Genomic DNA, 22,187 nt, shown 5'->3' on the forward strand with positions numbered 1-22,187 from the left:
TTCTGAGCGATACTTTGTGGCTCGTAATGCGTTCCCAGGTTTCCATACTTGCTGAAGGCAAGAAGAGTTTTCGTCCTACCCTCTCCAATGGCTAGACCTTCCACAGTTATTATGGAAGTAATATTATGCGGCTTAAAAGCAAACCCTCTTAGCTGTAAACATTTGATAAAGGCTGTACGTAGGTGCATGTCGTAGCTGCCTTCTGTTTTCGTTATAGACCCTTCATGTCCACATATTCGATATGTACCACAGTGTCCTCCAGCTCCATTCTAAGTGTACTGACTTTATCTTAAGCGAAGACAACTCGTCGCAACGATGCTGAAGTACTTAATTACCCAGACAGCTATCTGCACTAGCCGAAATAGCTTCCCAATGCTTCACTGTGATTTTTGTATCAGGTATCTTTTGTGTTCCTGCCGACATCGCGTTTGACAGCGAATGTCTTCTCACTGTCGTCGTAGCAAGCTTTCATGACAGTACTCGAGTAAACCCGGGCATAGCATGCAGAGAGAACCACGTAATGCCATTGTGCTCACTCATGTTCAGGTCCGTGCCCGGCGTGCAGACAGCCTCGATATTCTCGTCCGCAGCGTCTAGGGCCAACAAGGCGGCCACACGGGGCAAGCCTACGGCGCACTGCGTTGTGTAGTTCTGGGTACACCGAAGCTGCTTGAAGTGCAGCCTGGGAAGATAAAGGCAGGGAGATGAATGTATGTTCAATTATAGCGTTAATAGTTTCAGATCTATCTACAAATACACTTTCATTCACTTTTTGCGACATTGCACAAACTACAGAAGATTAACGTCATAAGAGGCTTGCTTGTATGTATTCGTTAATACGAACGATAAACACGATTACACATTAAAAGACGATGGTTGGTTGGTTTGTGGGATTTAACGTCCCAAAGCGACTCAGGCTATGAGAGACGCCATAGGGGAGGACTCCAGAAATTTCTACCACCTGGGGTTCTTTAACGTGCACTAACATCGACAGCACACGGGCGCCTTACTTTTCGCCTCCAACACATTAAAAGACGACACAGCAAAAGCGCTCACTCGCGAATAACCGTTTATTTAGGAGAAAACAGCGCTATAATTATACATCTGAGAAGGCTAATATACAAAAAGAAGAAGTTAGCCGCTGTTTCACTCGGCTAAACCGATTGAGAAATACGGAAGCAGTGTCTGGCTATAGTTTGGTACCATTTAGCCTAGTGGTTTAGCATTGAGAAACTAGCGCAGAGTTTTGTACAGTACTCAACCTCTTTATTGCGAAGCTTACGTTTCAACAGGTAGGTATGTCATCAGTTCGAATGCCAATCGCAAACTAACTTTCAACTTGATTATGCGATACATGCTAAATAAGAAACGAAATCGTGTGACGTCACATTAAATGCTGCACTAAGAACGGCTGCGTCAAAATTTCGTTACCAAGGAGGGAAAAGAATGGAGGTTCGTCAATTATGCCATACGAGAAAAAGATGCGCCCGATGCCATAGAATGGAAGCCCACTGATATATATATAGTGCATAACATTATCCGCTTCGGTAGCTCTACAGCGGCTGGCGTCCCAGTTGCTGTGGCATATAAGCGAGTCATGAGCAAGATTTTTGCTCGCCTTTGACGATCATAAGTGCTTTTACACTAAACAAATCATTGTGGTCACATAAGTGGTCGGTCACTATTCGTGGAAGATGAAAACGGAAAACATGAGGCAAAAAATCTTGTTCTCTCAAGGAAGACGATTTCATTGTGCGTTAGTGCAACCGATGAGTGTTGTCGACGCACGCGCCATATAATTTAGGGATTCATCGTTACTGCTAAGTCCGTGAGGGATGCTTTAAACATCGGGGTGCTTATTTAAGCATCGCCTATTAAGGTCAAAACGCTATTGCGTTGTCGGACCCCGCTCGCATGGCGAATTCAGTAAGTCTACCTTTATTCAGATTGAACAAGGGAGCCTTCGCGACCTATTAGCGTGTGTGTGTCTTACAGCATGAAGTTCCTAGGTTCGACTAACAATCACAGTCAAAGGTGACTCCGTTTTCATTTCGGCTCAAATATCTTCCTTTAGTTAGGGAACTTGAGAAATTAAGCGTCAATCTGAACATTTCAAACTGCTCCTGAATTTTCCATGCGGATTTTTTGTTCACGGCTAACGAGATCGACGACTGCGCCGAATTTTCAGCGACATGGGACGGTTAACGGCACCTCATTAGTTTTGTTAATTCAACCGATGAAGCGATGTGCCTATAAGAGAACGGTGCTGGAACGGTGTAACTGCGGGCATGAAAAATCTCTCATATATTGGATCTAGACGAGGAACCATGAGCACATATTGAGAGAGCTTGCAAAGCAGAGGCAGGGTAAATGAAAAAAAAAACCACTGATTATTCTGTTAAGTAATTTATCAGTCAATGCAGCATACCCACAGTAAATCAGGCTGAAAAAATTCGCCCTCGCGAGCATCGCCAATCCTCGCAGCGACGCATGAGCAGCCGCAACTCCCGTCCCGGAAAGACTTTTGAAAACAACCGATAGGTGGCTTTCAGTGGCGCCCCTATAGACAGTGCATGGGGCGTATACGTTGCAGAGATGCGTACATTCAGACGTTTGTTACCGCTAGCACTGCTTTCTTAGTGCGATTGTCACGTCGCACTTGGTATTTGTGCGGTTTGTCAAAGTGTTTTAGTTTCTTTGATTTCTATGGTAATTTCGTGCCTTTTGCTGCAGGGCGTCCAGTACGCTGAACGGCGCTTTTACATTTGTGCCATTTACAAGTGTCCTATAGATATCGAAACCGGTCTCTTCGTTCATTCACCTTCCCAGTGATTTATGTTTAACTCCAGACGACTTCGAAAGCCATGTCTCGCCTACCAGGCAGCGGGGCAGCGTAATACCGTACGATTGCTGTAGGCTAGTGTGTGTGCACGCGTATTATCTATCGGTAGCAAAAGTTGACGGGAATGCGAGCGTATGTGGAAAAAACATCAGGTATATTAATACAAGCCAGTCGCCAATAGTACGAGCTAATGTAAAACGTTATATATGCAGTACGTTTCACGCCCTGTCAATGTTACGTAGTGAATAGGTTTCGACGTCAGGCTATAAACGTTTTATTTTCGAACTCAGGCATGCGCATCACCCCATCGTACATAAAACTAGTGGCTTTCGGTTTAATTCATGCTATTTCTATTTCAGAGTGATTGCTGCGAATCGATCCAAACGAGTCAATAACGGTGTGCTCAAAACGCACAGTGAACGTATAAAATGTCTGAACCAGAAAACATGCCAACTATCACCTAAATAAAGAAATTAAAACAACCGACGTATTTTATACTCCACAACCGCGCTATGTATAAATATAGATTTTACTACCTATTGGAGTAGTATGCGTTTCAGTGATGCCAAAGGGCAATCTTTCTGCAATAAAAAATGCAGTAGTTATATAAATAACGCTTATCAGAGAAGCGGGATTACCGTATTGCCATATGTGCACTTCAGCCGGTTATCACATCGCAAAGTACAGAGCATGAAGCCATCACACGAAAGGCGGTCGCTGGCCGTATACAAAGCGCAGCAAGGTCTTCAGATCATCCAGGTAGTTCTGGTAGCGCGTTCGGCTTCCAAATATCGCTGTACCTGCCGTAGAAGCACTAAGTCTAAGCAAGAGTTACTACAGCTTTAGCATCAAATAACATCATGATGAACTCCTAATACATCTGAAGGACTCGCCAGATGAACGAGTACACTTATTTGTTTTAAAACGGCTTCTGTCGAAAGGGGATCATCCAGGGCACTTACGCGCACTGTTCCTTCAGCTCCTCCTCATTCTCGGCCATCCGGGTGGTGTCCGCGTAAGGGATGAACGCCTTGCCGCACCCGTCCAGGATGCTGGTGGCGCATTGCGGAGAATCCATCAATGAGTTGCCCAGGGCGATGCCTAGAAGATGAAAATAGAAATTCATGGTAATCACATGCTCTGTAAGGCGGATAACCTGTCCATATCTATTTCAATTGTGGGCACGTTCACAATCGCTGCATTTGCCGGACGTAAGCACTCGCAAATTGAACTCTGCTTTGCGAAGGTTAGCGGAGCAGGAGTAATTACAAGGGGTGTTCATGTGATGGCACTAGCGTGGGGTGGCACTTCGTGCGAGGTGTCACTCCGTCCCCTAGATGTCCACTCATGCACTGACACTCGACGGTCAGAGATGCTTAACTTAGGCCGATAACCTTCGTTTTGTAGTAGTTAGCGCTGTAAAAAAAGCAAATACAACCTGCCCAATATTGCCTACAACGAGCCGTTGGCAGCAGTATGTTCTGGTTTGGTTTGGTTTGGGGGGTTTAACGTCCCAAAGCGACTCAGGCTATTAGAGACGCCGTAGGGGAGGACGCCAGAAATTTCGACCACCTGGGGTTCTTTAACGTGCACTGACATCGCACAGCACATGGGCGCCTTGCTTTTCGCCTCCATCGAAAAGCGGCCGCCGAGGCCGGGATTCGATCCCGCGTCCTTGGGAACAGTAGTCGAGCGCCATAAGCACTGCGCCACCCCTGTGGGGCGTCCGCCCTATAGGATTTAAAACAGGAACTGACCTTCCGGGAGAGAACAAATGAATAATTTTCAGGCGTATAAGCACGACTCTCAACATGAAATCGCAATCCTTTCCTTTGTAAAAAAATAACGCTGCCCTCTATTGCAATTTGTTACAGTTAATACCAGTGCTTGAATATTAGGTAAGACGCGAAGCCTATAGAAAACTACTGCCGTGAGCTTCACTACTTCTTTTGCACTCACAATACCGCCTGTCACGCTCTGCTTCACGAGGTGAGCTTCAAAATATTCTACATCACACTTAGAATAGCGTCGCTGGCATTTTTTTTTTTCGCGCTCGAATAATTTTCTTCTAATAAAAGAGATATCTGGGAAAGTTGGTACCCTAAGCTTAAGGTTGGTAAGCTGGTAATCTTCTTGCTTTGGGGCCTTAGCAAGAGTACTAAATTTTGCGAATTCCCACTGCCACTTGAGTTATGGAACATGATTCAACACGACGGTCAAGGTTGATAAGAAGTTCCAAGGCCACAGGGTCAGTTTCTAGCGGGATAGTCAGTCACTTGCGGCACCTTAGAGAACCCCGTGACCCTCGTATGCGAGGACGAAGCCTCCTCCACTCCATCCAGAGTTCTGATCTTCGGGGGCGGGGGCAAGGTCATAACTTCCCCTCTACTTCGCCGAAGAGCAAACCATGTGGTTTGAGAACTTGTTCCCCATAATTACTTGATCAGGCGATTTACTGATTAATACTTATGGTTGAGCAAGAAATTTTAAGTGTAGACCATAGCACAAGACCCCATAGGAGACGGCTGCATGCCTCGCCTGTTGTATGACTACAATTTGGTCCTCCAGAAGTGAGCTAGCATCTTCTCCATTTGCTCAATTCGGGATTTCCAAAGGCCCCGTTCTGCAGAACATCAGGAGTCGACGTTGTCGGTGTTGTGAGCGCAAATTCATGGGAATCACTCTAGTAGGCTGTACTTGGCAGGTGACAGGGCCCAGCACTGATACGTCGATGGATCGTTTGATGAAACGATACCACATGCTGTTACAAAGCTCGTAGGAGCGGCCGACTCTGGTTGCTTATTTCAGGTGGAAGGGTGTAATCTCCCAGTGCTCTTGGATGCTGAGTCATGCACTCTACTCCTAGGCCATGCAAGCATGTCGTAGGGCTTGACAATCTCCAAAACGAACGGGGCAGGGGGAAAAGCTCAGATGCTCGATGTATAGTAGAATCCTGCATCAAACAAGACAGCGCTGATTATTAATTAATGCTCATTTTAATTCTACGTGTACGTCCTTTACGCAGTAAACGTGTGGCTCCTCTACAAACGAAGCATATCGCAATCGTTTTCGTAAATGTACGACGTTCGCCTGCTGAAAGAAAGGCTGCCCATAAAATTACTTAGTAGTTTTTGTTTCTTGACCTTATCTTTGCTCGTCGTTGACGCAACAAGACAACTCACCTGCCAGTGAAACTAGCTCTGCGCATGATGGGTACGAGCCTCAGATTATCGGCACCGTGCCAAGATTGCGCCAACCGAAGTACAGGCGGCATTCTTCATCTGTGTATAAATGTAAATGGCAGTAATTTTGCTACAACGTTTATTTCATAGTTCAGCCTTCGTGTCTGTGCCATTTCGCTTTCTTGCTTAAGCATTGTGATGCGAAAGCGTTAAGACTTCCGTTAAGTTGAAAAAGACCCTAGCGAAAAAAATCGTATGAGTCACAATAACCTCATATAAATTTCTCATACTAAACCCATACAAATCTCATACAATCTCATATAGTTCTCATACGTTGTATGATACCTGTATGAGATTATATGAGGCTTATACGAGTTTCGTATAAGAAATCTGTATGAGATTATTGTGACTCATAGGGTTTATTCGCCAGGGGATGCGCCATCGGCATTTTGGGATGCCCTTGTCAGAAGCAAAATATGACGTAAATGTCATAAAACATGGCATGTAACGTGAATTAAAGATCAACGCAGTCCTAAAATGATCTAACATCAACAGTAAATGATTTGAAGAATTTTAATCTAGATTTGGACCATTTGAACCGGAACGTTGGTTGCAAGTCACGCCTCATCTATAACCCCCATGGGCAGGCTCGTACAACGTCGGTACAAGCGGGAGTTTGTATGGGTCGAGTGTCCTTTGGCATCGAGGAAGGACTAAAATACTGCAGGCCGCTACCGTGTCATAATCTCAAGATAGTGTTTTCTGTATATATATTTGGAAAGAGAATAAAATAAGCGAGCCGTTTCCAGTCAATAGTCGCACAACCAATAAGTACAGCGTCTGCATATGCAAGAGGTAAACGCAACCAAACGTTTCAAAATCGTGGACTGTCCTATACAGGGCAGGACTAGCTGAGAGTGCTAGACTGCGGTATTTTTTCATTCTCTGAAGTTAACTACGAGCAAAGACTAAAACTAACTTTTTAATCATTGTCGCCGTGAATGAATTTGTGTCAATTCAGAAGTTGCACATCATCTCGGCGAACCACTGGATAAAATATGGCACCAGCGTATCATTTAGTTTAAGTATCCCTTGTTTACTGGTCCTAACAGAAAGCGCGCAACATTAAGGCTTACACGGGACAGTGGTGCTGCTTCAGCGTCCCAAGGCGTGCCTCAAAGAGCAAAATCCTATTTTCCCTTTTAAGCGCAGCTGATACCTCCAACAGGGCTTTGCAAGCGCAATTGGGGGGGAGGGGGGGGGGGATAATGGGGAAGTGGAGAAAGGATTTAACTTTGCAGAACGAAAAAGTACTGCATACTAGACCTCGCCATCGTCATCAGCCCTCAGTTCTTTTCACTGGTGTAGGACACTTTGTCTTCTTTAAAAGTACGATTACCTTTATTTGGGACACTTGATACAGGCCGAGCACGAAGTAACAACTATGGATTGCTATCCTTGCATTATAGTGGCTGAGTTTGGAGGGTTATCAAGCGTGAATGAATAGACGCGCGGACTTAGAAAGATTCGTGTCGAGCGGAATGATCCGATGGAATAGATATTAGCTGTTCTCTCTCTTTTTCCTCTCTCTCTCTCTCTATCTCTCTTTTGCGCTAGCAATAACGAAGGCAATGTTTTCAGTTCGCCTTTTCTTTTGTCCTTTGAGGAATATAAGAGCCCACTGATGCATCACTGCACAATAACCCTCAAAGGTGCTTCAGGCTGGATATCCCTTTTTTCCTGTATCATCGAAAAAAGCACACTTTGTACGTAAGGAAGGTAACAAAAGCAATGTAGAGTCCGGTTTGCTTTCCGCACAAATGGATTATAAACTCATTCAGCGTAGGATTGGTTTTTGAATCTATGTTTTTTTTTTTCTACGACCCGCAACATTATTCATGGTTCTTTTTTTTTTTAATCAAAAAATAGGAAACTGAAGTGACTTGTGAATTTGGAACCTAGCTGCTCGGAGTGGAGCCGTGTTATTGATCTCCTGCCAACCGTGATCGTCATTGCAAGACGAAGAGTACAGTATACCCTTGCCGATAAAGAGTTGGGCATAGCATAAGAACTTCCTTTACAAATTAAGAGTCGCTATTTTGCCCCCAAGGAAAAACGTGCACATACAACCTATAAGTGTATTTGCTAGCACTGAAGAAGTTTACAAATGTACAAATACGCATGTCTGTTACGTGTTATCAAAATGTTGTTTCTTGGTACTATGATGGTCTGGCTTCCATGTAAAAGCTGCCTACGTCGTTAAGCGGTTATGATCCGCGGAGGGCGGCTAGGCTTTGGAAGAAACAAGACTGAAAACTTTCCACTAAATTCGGTTGGCTCCGAAAGTATTGTTGGCTAAAATTAGACACTTATTATGCAGTTTCTCTTCTCTCTGATCTATTTACGTCGTCCTACGAGCATCGATCATTCGGTACACTGTATCAGCCCCCCTCAAAACTACCAGCATTAAAGGCATGTGCTCTAAGACCTGCCTACTCCGTCCGCTCTCCTCATGGAGAAGTCGCATATGCATGGATGTGACAGAAGACTCACGCACTTGTGGTTGCGACGTAAAATGAAATATATTATTGCCGTGTTCATTGCTACGGGGCTCCTGTTAGCGCTCAGTAAAGCCTACGCTGAGACGTGTAGATTATTCTTTGTTTTTTGCTTTCACTGCCACGACTTCATATTCTGTCACACTGATAAGAAAAGTGAGGCAATCTGCCTACGGCTCGTAGTCAGCAGTCCCATCAGGTCTTGCGACTGCCGGCGAAGTGCGCGTAATCTGCATGCATTGGGAAATATTTCAGAGATACCTTTGGCATCTTTACATGAGTGCAGTGACTCAAGAAGTGGGAGGTGGCGGCATTGCTAATAGCGCCAACTACCGAAAACAGGTCTATAACTACAAGGTGATGGTCGCCTTCCTTTGTTGCCAGGTCTCACGTTAAAATCCGCCATCAGCCCATAAAATTAAATAATTGTTTTGTAGCTGCCCAGACCTTGTCATAGGTATTCAGGAAAAAATTCAGGCGTTGTGAACAACGACGCTTTGGGCGTCCATCGATGCCCAGTAGGCAGCGCGCCTCGTCCTCGTGTACGCAAGTCGGCCAGGCCCATTGACCAGGAATCGAACAGCTATAGGCCAGGCTATTTGAAGCAGTGCCAAATCCGGCCTGTCGGGCATTCACGATGATATTTGCGAATGGGCTCCTTGCGATCTGCTGAACGCCCAAGATATATGCAACGCATCATGCACGCTAAGACAACAATCATAATAAGTGGTTTTTGAATAAAGGTACCCACTATAAGTTTTCGTTTCCGTCTCTCCCGCAAGTTTACTAGGTATTTCACCCGCCACTGCCAAGCTAACCTTTCTCACTCAAATACATACAAGCGCAGACTTTCACACGGTATGGGACGCAAGCCAGCATTTAAAAACAATATATTTTTTCTTCCTTGTTCAAGGCTATAGGAACCATTCCAAACCACTACGCTATCCCGCTCTCTTCATTAGGAGAAAGAGAAGGACTGAGAAAACCAATTTTGTACTCGGGGCAGGCTTTCACACGAGAAAATGGCAACGTGACCGCATGCCGCATTCGAGGCAGGTTTCATGTCCCCTTAACAAAGACGTCAACGATTGCCGACGTTCATTACAAGGACAAACTAACAGTTGCACACCAAGAATCAATATCAAATGGGTCAGTTCGGTGTCTGTCGTACAAGATCGGTAAACCTTTCCTTCTCTGATGGCAGTAAGCTCTATAATGAAAGTGACAGTGAGGAATGGCAAATGAGTGTAGTGAATGATAGTGCAATATGGTTAAGAATAGTTCGAGCAAAGCTCGTCGCTTTTTTTTCCTCGGCGTTCGCTTTCCTTTTAAACAAAAAGACAAAAGACCTAAGCCCTGTTTCACTTCTATTTTTTCCTCCTGCCCTCTCGTACTCTGTTACCTGCAGAATATTAATTTGAACTGACCGAGCGTAAACGGCCGCCCTCGTGTTGTCTCTCTGATTACGTAACACTCTCTCGCCGCGTCAAACTCTTGCTGCCAACAAGTTACGACGGGAAATGGCACTTGCGTGGTCATAATTTATTGCTTGCGTGGTGCAAAGGTGGCACAGACTTAATCACACTAATTAGCATAGTTTAAAGCCATGTTTACTGCTCGTCGATTCATATGGTGATGTGTAGTGCTTTGAAGTAATGCGCATGCTTGGAATTCAAGAACGCAAGGTCATTCATTCGTACTTCGGGAAGCTAATCGAATGGACAGGCGGCCCTAGGGCGGTATTGAGCTCGCTTGTGTTTATCAAGAGAAAGCAGCTGTCAGTTTAAACAACACAGCAGTGTCAATGACCAGACAGTAAAGCGGACATAGAAGCTTCGGCTAATTGACCGTGCCGAACACGTAAAGGGGGTAACAACAGCCCAGACGGGGGCGCGGAAAAACATCTGAAGAAAAAACATGTGTCGGGACATTACATTAAAAAACAGCCTCAGAACGCTAGAGGAAAACGACACGCTTAAAAGGAGCATGTTCGGAAAACGACCAAAGCGCTTACAAAAAGAAAAAAGAAAAAGAACAGTACAAAGACAGAAGCTTAACCAATGAGAAAAATAAACAGCATGACGACAAAACAGCGAAAAGCAGTATGGTGAAGTGCGGCGAGAGCAGTAAACTATCACAGTGATTATTGCGAAGGGTAAATCACATCTCGTATGGCAGCATTGTTCAGTTAGATCAAGGAAGGAAGGAAGGTTAGATTGTATGCAACAGTGGTTGGGAAAACAGCCTTTATGTCTATTGTAATCAGGCTTCTCTTAAACTGACCTTTGGCTCTTCGAACGCTTTGTGAACTAATCGTCTAAAGCACAACAACGCAGCTTAAACTTTAAGTGCCTTCTAATATGATTAGTGTGTCAGCATCAGGCATCACTGCGCTTCCGCTTTCTCGACAATAATTAAAGGAGCAATTCTTTTGCTGTCGCAATGAAATTAGTTTTCTAGGGCTTGCCGTCCGAGGTTGGTCAGAGAGCCGAGTCAAAAGCGAAAACTAAACTCACGAGAATGTCCAAGCCAAATTAAATTTTCAGCTGTATATATTATACTGGCATAGTAAATAAAGAAAGCTAGAACATTACGGCCAATCCATCGTGGGCTGCATAACACTAGTACTACTTCTACGCACTCTTAGAAGACTAGCTACAAGACAGACAAGCCCATACAAGGGTTGGCTATTTGAGGTCCCAACCACTCTCTACGGACACTATAGAGGTAGGCCACAAGAAGCAGTCCTCTCTCCACTGCTCTTCAACATTGCCCTTATGCTTTTGCCAGAACAACTCGATAGCATAGAGGGAATTCGGCACGCCCCCTATGCAGATGACATCACTATATGGGTGACTAGAAGCAATCTGAGGGAGATGGAAGAGGTGCTCCAAGAGACTGCTTCGACTGTCTAGAAATATGCGGAAGAGGGTGGGCTTTGCTGCTCTCCTGAAAAATCGGAACTTCTTATCATGCGAAGTCCAGGAGATAAAGCCCAGGAGATGAAGCCCCTGTCAAAATTACGCTGCTCGATGCTGTGATTCCTGAGGTGAAAACAGCGCGTATCCTGGGGCTGCTAGTTAACAACAAGGGTGCCAAAGCACCAATGATTACTAAGCTGCCTACTGTATGCGAACAAGTATAGTTAGCACGATCACCCGTATAACCACTAAAAAGAATGGGATGATGGAGAAAGACACTCTTCGCTTGGTTCAAGTCATTATACTCAGCCGAATCATGTACCTGCCCCCGTACCTTCGGATGAGGAAGTGCGACCTAAACCATTTCGACGTCATAATTAGAACAGCATACAAGGAAGCGTTGGGACTGTCAGTCAAAACATCTACAGCGCACTTGCTACAGTTGGGAGTGCACAATATCATGGACGATCTGATGAGGCCCATCTCTGAATCCAATATGCCAGACTATCAGGAACAAAAGCTGGGCGCGCGGTTCTGGAAGACTTAAAAATCAGCTGCCCTTGATACGCGGAAGCAGGACAAGACATCGCGAAGGAGGGGAGGGACAAGTTTTTCACTCTGCCCCTTCCTAAAATTATGCACCCGGAACTTCAAGAGAGGAGAGCGAGGTCCAAGATGATGAACAAGAGCTACTCTAAATCAGAGGGAGCCTTCGTGGATGCTGCGGGTCCGACCATATCGCTGGTGCATCAGGGGCAGACGGTCAATCGACTTTCTGTTCGGCACGGGAAAATTGCAGAGCTGGAAGAGGTGGCGATCGCCATGGCTGCTGCGCATAGTAATTCTGAATGCGTAATTACGGACTCGCAGACTGCATACCGAAATTAAATGCGGAGCAGAATTGAACTGCTAGCCTGCAAGATCTTGTAAAAATCTGGGGTATGAGTTTCGCGCAAGGAGCTTAATTGGGGCAGCTGATCCTATTTCTCAGTAATTGCTGAAGCGTTCATGTATAACATGTATGAGCTAATTAGGATTATGGACCCTTAACAAGACGTCAGCTCCATATCACTGCGTCTTCCGCAGCCTGTACTGTTCGGTAGCCGAGGAAGGTACCGTCTGTATACGAGCTTTAAATTAAAGAACTCGAAAGCTATGCTAATTCCAAGAGGATATTTTGCCCTTCATTCCGTTTCCCCTTGTGATGAGAGTCTGCGCATTTTAATATGCTAATCAACAAGTGTGCTGCGCATTAAAACGTTTGCGATTTTCGAAGCTGACATGAAATAAAATCTTATAGATGCCATATGAAAGCGATACCAATGCTAATGAGTAAAAACCTGAAGGCCAGCAGACACCACGGACGGTGGACACTGTACATGTATTCGGTCCTAATCTTGTGGCGCCATGTATTAGGTGCCATCTTAGTCGAAAAGAGCCGTCTGATACAGCTCTCCTCACGAACTGCCTGATTACGTGAAAGCTCGATATGGTTTGTTACATAAGTTGTCGATAAGCAGATGCCTAAACTCGTAAACTAATATTTTGCTCTTTATTTTTATTACTATTTGTGCAGTATGTTCTTGTTTTTTCTTGTGGCGCACGCGACCCCGGGTTTGGTTCGTTTGTCTTCACGTGTGCAGTCGCTACTGTATCGCAAATTTGCATCTGCGCCGCACTGAGGATGGGCCGTCAGTTATTATTCTTCATAAGCGTTTCAACCCCTTCATGGATCACTGCCTTGTCATGGCGGAGGGGCTTGCGAAACTCGATGAAGTCGTGAGCTCTGCTGTGTAGGGCCACCCAAGATAGACAGGTCACGGCAGAGAGTTCTGACAAAATGTGATTCACTGGAGAAGGTAATGGCAACCCACTCCAGTATTTCCTGCCAAGAAAATCCTATGGCCAGTCACAATACCATTATCGATATGGCGCCGGAAGATGAGCCCCCCAGGTTGGAAGGCGTCCCACATGTTACTGGGGATGAACAAAGGGCGATTCCTAGTAGCTCCAGGACGAATGAAGCGGCTGGGCTAAAGCCAAAAGGACGCTCAGTTGTGGATGTGTCGGGAAGCAACCGGAAAGTCCGATGTTGCAAGGAGATATATCACATAGCAACATGGAATGTAAGATCTATGACGCAAGGTAAACTGGATATCGTCAAGCGAGAAATGGACAGATTGAACATTGATATCTTGGGTATCAGCGAGCTCAAGTGGACCGGAATGGGAGAATTTAACTCCGGCGACCATTATGTCTTTTATTGTGGGCACGAATCCAAGAGAAGGAATGGGGTCGCTCTCATAGTAAACAGAAGAATGGGCAAAGCAGTGCTAGGGTACAACCCCAAAAACGACCGAATGATTTCCCTTCGGATCCAAGGTCACCCTTTCAACATAACAGTTATCCAAGTCTATGCACCGACCACTGCTGCTGAAGAAGCTGACGTTGAGAGATTTTATGCGGACCTACAATGCCTTTTAGACCGCACCCCATCATCAGACGTCGTTTTTCTCATAGGAGACTGGAATGCTAAGGTCGGGAGTGAAGAAATATCCGGAATTACAGGCAAGTTCGGTCTTGGTGAGCCAAATGAAGCTGGGCAGAGGCTAGTAGAATTCTGTCAAGAAAACAACCTGACCATAGTGAATACTCATTTTCAACTGCACAAGAGGCGCCTGTACACATGGATTTCACCGGACGGTCTGTACAGGAATCAGATCGATTATATTATTTGCCAGAAGAGATGGGTGAAGCGCTATACAAGCAGTAAAAACAAGGCCTGGGCCAGATTGTGGCACCGATCATCAGCTTCTTGTTGCCAAAATTAAGCTTCGATTGAGAAAAACGCACAAAACTAGAAGGCCTTTCAGGTATGATCTGGATCAGATTCCATTAGAATATGCTGTGGAAGTGAGGAATCGATTTCAAGAATTAGATCTAGAAGACAAAGAGCCCGAAGAGATGTGGACTGATGTTCGTGATATAATACAAGAAGTTGCTACTAAGGTAGTTCCAAAGCAAAAGAAATGCAAAAAAGCAAACTGGTTATCTGAAGAGGCTTTGCAAATAGCTGAGGAAAGGAGGATGGCAAAAGGTATGGGGGAAAGAGAAAGATACAAGGTTCTCAATGCGGATTTTCAGAAAATAGCAAGGAGAGATAAGAATGCCTTCCTGAACATACAGTGTCAAGCAGTTGAGGACAACAGCCAATTAAGGAACACGAGAGCTCTGTATAAGACAATCAAAGATATCAAAGGAAGCTTCTGTGCTAAGCTGGGCGTGATAAAGGACAAACGAGTCAAGGACCTCACTGAAGCCTCAGAGATAAAGAAGAGGTGGCAGGAATACACAGAAGAACTGTACAAGAAGGACCCGGATGTGCAAACCCAACATAGGACGGTTGTGATTACTGATCTCGAGCCGGGCATCCTGAAGAGTGAAGTTGAATGGGCCTTAGCCAGCCTTGCTAAGAACAAAGCTAGCGGAATTGATGGTATTCCAGCTGAGTTGCTTCAAAACCTCAACCACGACGCTGTTAACACACTGCATACATTATGTCAAAAGATTTGGACAACCGTTCAGTGGCCACAGGATTGGAGGAGGTCAGTTTACATCCTCATTCCAAAGAAAGGCAGTGCCACAGATTGTTCCAACTACCGCACGATCGCGCTTATTTCGCATGCTTGCAAGGTGATGTTAAAAATCCTGCAAGGTAGGCTGCAGCAGTATGTGGATCGGGAGCTTCCGGACGTGCAAGCTGGGTTTCGCAAGGGCAGAGGAACCAGAGACTAAATTGCCAACCTTCGCTGGATCATGGAAAAAGCAAGAGAGTTCCAGAAACCCATCTACTTCTGCTTTATTGATTATGCGAAAGCGTTTGACTGCGTAGATCACAGCAGATTGTGGCAAGCTCTCCAAGGGATGGGAGTTCCAATTCACCTCATCTGTCTCCTCAGGAACCTTTATGAAGGGCAAGAGGCCACAGTCAGAACTGGGCATGGTCTTACTGATTGGTTTCCGATTGAGAAAGGGGTGAGGCAAGGCTGCATGCTGTCGCCCTGCCTATTTAACCTATATGCAGAGTGCATCATGAGGAAGGCCGGTCTGGACGAGTCTTCAGCTGGAGTGAAGATTGCTGGAAAACGTATCAACAACCTTAGATATGCGGATGATACCACATTAATGGCAGAAAGCGCAGTGGAACTCAAGAGACTTCTGATGCGCGTACAAGAAGAGAGTGAGAAGTTTGGGCTTAAACTGAACATTAAAAAGACGAAGATCATGGCGTCTTGCCCTATCAAGTCCTGGAGCATCAATGGACAAGAAGTGGAAGCTGTGACAGATTTTCTCTTCTTGGGCGCCAAGATTACCTCGGAAGGAGACTGCAGCCATGAAATTAGGAGACGCCTGCTTCTGGGAAAGAGAGCAATGGTTAGCCTTGACCGCCTAGTAAAGAGCAGAGACATTAGTCTGCCAACCAAGATCCGTATGACCCGTGCTATGGTCTTTCCAGTTGTGATGTATGGATGCCAGAGTTGGACTGTGAAAAAGGCTGACCGCCGAAGAATTGACGCGTTTGAATTGTGGTGCTGGCGAAGACTCTTAAGAGTTCCTTGGACTGCCAGAAGATCAAATCAGTCGATATTGTCGACCATAAACCCTGACTGCTCATTGGAGGGTCAAATTCTAAAGTTAAAGCTCAGCTACTTTGGTCATCTGATGAGAAGAGAGGAGTCGCTGGAGAAAGATTTGATGTTGGGAAAGGTTGAGGGTCGCCGGAGAAGGGGTAGGCAGCGAACGCGATGGTTAGATGGCATTCTCGAGGCATTGCAGATGAAGCTATGTGATGTTAAGAAGATAGTGAGAGACCGGAAAGCGTGGCGTGACATGGTCCATAGGGTCACGAAGAGTCGGACACGACTGAACGCCTGAACTGAACTGAATAAGCGTTTCAAAGCTACTCTTATCGCCCATCCTGCCTTCTGTTGCATCCTGTGTTGACGGTGTATCTCATGATTAAAATTTTGGGTTGATTTAAAATGCAGTTGCCTATGAGTTCGAGCGATCGTCTTTTGCATCTCTATGGTTGACAACTTAGTGAATGAGAACTGCAGACTTATTCATGCACTTGTGTCCCGCTCGTAGCTTCTACTGCATCGCACTACAAGTTATCGTGGGAAAAATGTGATTTAATATATTCCCTTGTAGTAAAGGAACACTTTCGCAGAGCCGATGAGGCTTGCAATCGAAGGTCTATGTATGAGAATGGCTTTTACCAGACGAGAAAACAAAAAGCGGGGCTCCTTTCCTGAAAATGTTATCATGCTTTTAGATGACAAAACGTCGCACCAAGCCTAATTGCGATGTTCACTGGTCGCTCTGGAGCAGGTTTTCTTACTCCGGGATGAAGATTTCAAATTCCACTGGTCGACCAATATAGGTTGCGCGTATTCCGCTGGTCGTTTTGGAGCAACTCGGGGCGCTCCAGCTTAATCTGCCGATCAGAGTCGGATACCGCTGGAAATTCTAATCGGCTATGTCGTTACTCTGGGATGTTGCGGGATATTTTTGTCTGTTTTAGTGGTTTAACAGATATCAGCAGGAGACACTGGGCATCAGTATTTCTTTTTCTTTTTTTTTTTTTTTTTGCGCACGTATGTCGAAATACGTCTATCGAAAAACGTCTACAGCGCTAAGATCGGGCGAAAGCAAGTTGCAGAGAGCCCACTCTTGCCTACTTATCAATGCGACACACATTAGTGCTGTATCAGTTCCGCCGTTCGCTCTGCAAGTTTCGAGTGGTCTACCAAGGCTGATTCGCTCTGTAGGTGCTTAGGTAGCTCTATTGCGATTCAGGCACCCAGCTCCAATCGACCAGTGGAAATCGCCGTAAGATTCTCACCACATGGAGCTTGAGCTGTGAATTATACCTGTGGCCTCTGCTGGCGTAATATCTATATGCGGCTAGCCGCTGTGGTCAGAGACACATTCCATGTCGGCGTTCTCTCCTGCGTGAAGACGTGCTGAAAATTAACGAGCAATTAAAAACGCTCCATAACGCCATCATCATCATTATTCAAAGTATTTCTCATATCACTCTAATTGATAACCGCTTGTGGCCAAGTTATTCCAGAAAAATTGTTTATCTTATCCGCTTGCTTTATTTTTGCGCTCCCCCTTCCCATCCCCCCCCCCCCGCTTCGCTTGCTTTGTCGTGGAATTTTATTTATCCTCATAACACATCAGTTATCTTGCCATGCCCTGTATATATGCTCACTTCGACCAGGATCGCCAGCTTGTTTTAGATTTTACTTGAAAATTCTCCCTTATCTATTTCTCTCTATAGCGTACCATTGCACCTATCACCTTTTCACATCTCGCTGCATTTTCTTCATCTTAGTTTTAGGTATTTTCGTCGGTCTCTTTGCTTTCACACCCTTCATGTGTTCTAGCGAGACACAAGCGCTGTACGCGTTTTTTTTTTTTTTTTTTGACAGATTCTGAGAGGTTGTCAATCCTCAACTGAGAGTGCCTGTACAGTGCCCTCGACCCCATTCTTATCCGCCTAAGGATTTCACTGTCGCGATCTGGCTCAGCTGTCACTGCCTGCTCTAAATCGATGCATTCCTTTAAAGCCTCCAATGCTCCATTTATTCTTGCAAACTGTCCCCGCCCTGGTTGTGCAGTGGTTAGGGCGCTCGACTTCTGTGCCCAAGAATTTGGAATCCCGACCGCGGCAGTCGCTTTTCGATGGACGCGAAAAGCAAGGCACCCGTATGCTCCGACGACCTCCGGCGCTGCATGTTTATAAACAAAAACAATACACACACAAGAGAATTAAGCCAAGTGGTACAGCTAACTAGCCCGCTCGCAAGTACTACTGAGCCTGTATGCTGTGCGATGTCAGTACACCTTAAAGAACACCACATGGTCGAAATTTCCGTAGCCCTCCACTACGGCATCTATCATAGCCTTTGTCTCTTTCGGACGTTAAACTTCATAAACTGCACCATTTTGCAAACTGTTCTGAGCATTAACTTATTGATTTCTGGTTATTTCAGAGGCCCAACATTGTTATTTGCCCGAATCAGTCATTGATTATGTTTTCCATTTTGTCGCGTAAGTTTATCGGCAAAGCAATGTCACCACCGGAGCGGAGTGACTAAATTAACTTTCGTTAGCTTCAATCCCCAAATATTATCGACATAATTCCCCAGTGCTTCTCGTAATCAATCAGTGAATAGTACTGAACTGATCTCTGTCCTTACCCGACATCCTCCATGGTTGCAATTTTTATCGCATTTCCTATGGAGGACTATAGCAATTTCACAGCACCCATGGTAGTTTTTTTTTTTTTTAGTATTTTGCAATTGCCTTTTCAAAACTGTGCTGTCTCAATTTCCGCATTACCACCCAGGTTTCTGCTCAATAGTTTTTTCGAAGTCGATGAAAGCTACAGTGAAAAGTGTCATAAGTAATGTAGGAGGCATTTATGTTCCGTGCATGGTCTAGGCTAAACAGTCGGATCTACCATAAGAATAAGCTAATCGTGAAAATGTTGCAACGCAATTGATGAGTACTACCCAAACAATCATATATCATCCCGGAATTTAATGACGCCATTTCCACTCTATACCGTTGTAAAGTTGAATACTGGATAATTTCAGAAACTTTCATGAAAGTCTAGTTCGAAAAACAGTGAGTTATACGTCGGTTCGTACTGTGTACAGGGAATGTATACAGCGGGGCGTACGTTATGTATGGGAGACAATTCAAATAAGGGTTGGCATTCATCCGAAACAAACTAATCGACTTTAATGGTTGACTTTATTGTGCAAGATCATATTCCGCATTTCAAGGTCGTCAAAAAGAAAGAGAGGCATGGTTTTAAATTTTCTGCATCGGCATTGTGCATAGCAGCAACGGAACTCAAAGCTAAGCTTTTGAAACATCTATGAGTTGTCTGTCGCATTTTCGGTTTGAAAAATAGTTTCAGCGCACACAATACCTGTGCCAAAAGCACATGAAAACTTTTTCATCCTATAATACACAAACTGCGTTATATTGTTTGCATCTGAGGATAAAAAAGCGCCTTTTTTGCACATATATATATAAGGCAAGAAGTCCTAATTAAAAAGCTTTCAAAGGCGCGTTCCAATGCCTATAAATTAATTTAAAGACTGTACTTGCATTCAAATATTCAACGTCCATGGCCTTAAATTTCGCGGCCGCAACCTTGCATCCTAAGACCAGATATTTGAAGGTTCAATCCCTAATTTTATTTTAAAAATCATCGTCCCATTGAGCCCTCTCATAAGTAATGTTCACCCTGTTATGCAAAAGGGCTGTACAAACCGCACCTGAATATATCCTTCACAGCTGCAGCAAATTGTTCAATATCTTACATTATTATGCTTCTCTTTTAGGTGAGTCCCTTTGGTACTGGCTCCTTCTGGGTACCACAAATGTTCTCACTTTTTGTGTTTAGAAAAAGTTTTATTAGACATGAGACATTCACATTAGACATTCACATGAGCGACGACAAATGACTAAAACAGGAATTGCACATGATTAACAACAAAGGAAAGTGCACATAAAATACATCTTAACGAACAAATACATCGCAGATCAGTATTTACATAGAGAATAAAATTTGGGCAGTTCATGATGATGATATATACACATTTGAATGCCAATGTACATGAAGGTATAGACATGTGTAGAAAATTTGCCAAATAAAATGAATATAAACATATACAGCAACCATATGCACAGTATGTATTGAACATGTGGGTTGCAACGTGAACAGCTGTGAGTGGACGTATATTTGTATTATATTGCAGGTACCAAGGTGTGTTAAAATCCACTAAGTACACGTCTATTCTACATGTGTGCTGTAATGTCTGCGTGTTAAGACATGCGCGATTTATGTTGTTCAGTGCAATTTTTATGCTGAATCATACTAACGCTCTCTGAAGCGTCCATAGTGTTCGTTTTCAGCTGCGTAATGCGATACATATTATAACGGAGGTTTTGTTAAATATTGCACATCTTCCCTTCATTTGTGTGTGCTATAATAGTTATTAGTCCATCGAGTATGAGTTTGACCTCCAAGCCATTAGCACGCGGATACGAGTGCTCCATGAACTTAATCGGAACAACCAAGAATGGCAATTCTAACTCGACGTAATGAAATCATGCGCCACTCACCGCACAATGCGCCGCACAGGGCGCCCAGAAGCAGAAGCCGGTGGTTGAAAGAATCCATGACGAAGTGTGCGCTGGTCGTGAGCTTGCCGCGTCTTTTCAAAGGATGCACTCACACCATCGTCCACTAGCCCCCGAGGCCATGTGAAAAGAAAGACTTTGTAGAGACGCGCCAAAGTGAATGCCAGATGCGTCTTGTTCGCGTCTTTAGAAAAAGAAAGGAAAAGGAAAAGAACGAATCAGTCGCAATCACGCCTGGGAAAAGACGCCGACGAAGGTCCCTTAATGAGAATCATTTCTCTCTTTCTCTCTTGTTCTTTCCCACTTGTATTTTTTTTTTCTTTCTAGAACAGAGGCTCTCCCAAGCAATGTTTCTCCTCGGCTGTCTATATATATATATTTTTTTTTTGCTTTCGCTTTGTTACGCCATTTCATTCTTTTCTTACATCTCTCGTCCTTGGCAAACTAGCAAGCCGACATGCGACTTTCAGGCGAGTTATACACAAGCCTTACGCAACTCCATTTAAACATAACTAGTGGCAGTTGCAAGATGCCCTACGGAGCAGATTCTCGTGCTCTGTCGCATGCGCTCGAGGGCACGTGGCGCGTGCAAAATGTACAATGATTAAAATATGAGGAAAGTAATTGTAGCTTAATGGACCAGCCTGTGAAACAAGCTTGAGAAAGTGACCGCGCCTGCACATTATAGTGGCATGGATGAGCGGTCGCGATGGCTCGAGCTTTATCTGCCCGGGGCCACGCTCTTGTAAGAGAAGAGAGTTCATCACTCAGCCCTAATCCGCTGATATTAGGAGTTCGTGTTTCGTAAGCGCTTTCCGGTCTCCTTGAGCGAATCTCAGTCAACAGTGGCGCGATTCGAAGGTGGCTCATTTGAAGCCGTCTTTTTTTAAGGAGCTTGGCGCCGTGTCATGGTAAGATCGAGGGTGCGGGTGGGGGGGGGGGGGGGGGGGGGGGCATTGGAGCAGCGGGAAAGGTAACACAAATCTATGACGCGGCGGTGGCGCTACTGTAAATTAGGCCTAGCCATAGCAAAACAGCAAGCGTAACCATGCAGGTGCTGCTTTCGCAGTCCTGCAGATTTAACGAGAGCTACAGTAGCCATTTTTTAACAGCAGAGGCTATCAGAAATAGCGAGCGCCACGGCTCCAGCGTAGTATGGTTGAGTGACTTCATGGCTATCACGGCAGAGGCGAGCGCGGGGTTACGGTTTTGGCCGCGACTGCGGCTAAGTGACATCACAGCTGTCACGTGGTTTCTTCTTGTTTCAAGGCAACGTTCTTAGGTTCAAGGTAAAACACGCGCACACGGCGGAGAAGCTACGGAGACGAGCAATAAAAGCTGCCACTTTTTTTAAATAATAAATTAGTACATAAGAAAGAAAAGAAGCAGTATCAGTGACACTTTCTCTGTGGACACCTGAACCATGCTGTAAGGGAATGGAGGAAGGTGGGAG

General features: G+C 44.9%; 1 protein-coding gene across 1 annotated transcript in view; it reads right to left on the reverse strand.

Annotated features, from left to right (window-relative positions):
* Nucleotides 1-20,810, reverse strand: part of LOC146175966 (uncharacterized) — a 28,891-nt gene extending 8,081 nt beyond the window's left edge. Inside the window, exons 1-3 of the mRNA XM_084580885.1 lie at nucleotides 20,717-20,810; nucleotides 3,805-3,943; nucleotides 537-682 (exon numbers count right to left, since the gene is read on the reverse strand). Coding sequence (XP_084437011.1) covers nucleotides 537-682; nucleotides 3,805-3,943; nucleotides 20,717-20,774 — 343 coding nt within the window. The 5' untranslated portion in view covers nucleotides 20,775-20,810. The remainder of the gene's footprint in view (nucleotides 1-536; nucleotides 683-3,804; nucleotides 3,944-20,716) is intronic.
* Nucleotides 20,811-22,187: the final 1,377 nt, after the last annotated feature.

The sequence above is a fragment of the Amblyomma maculatum genome, chromosome 10 (assembly GCF_055883805.1).
Source record: "Amblyomma maculatum isolate TAMU_Amacu chromosome 10, ASM5588380v1, whole genome shotgun sequence".
Classification (NCBI taxonomy): domain Eukaryota; kingdom Metazoa; phylum Arthropoda; class Arachnida; order Ixodida; family Ixodidae; genus Amblyomma; species Amblyomma maculatum.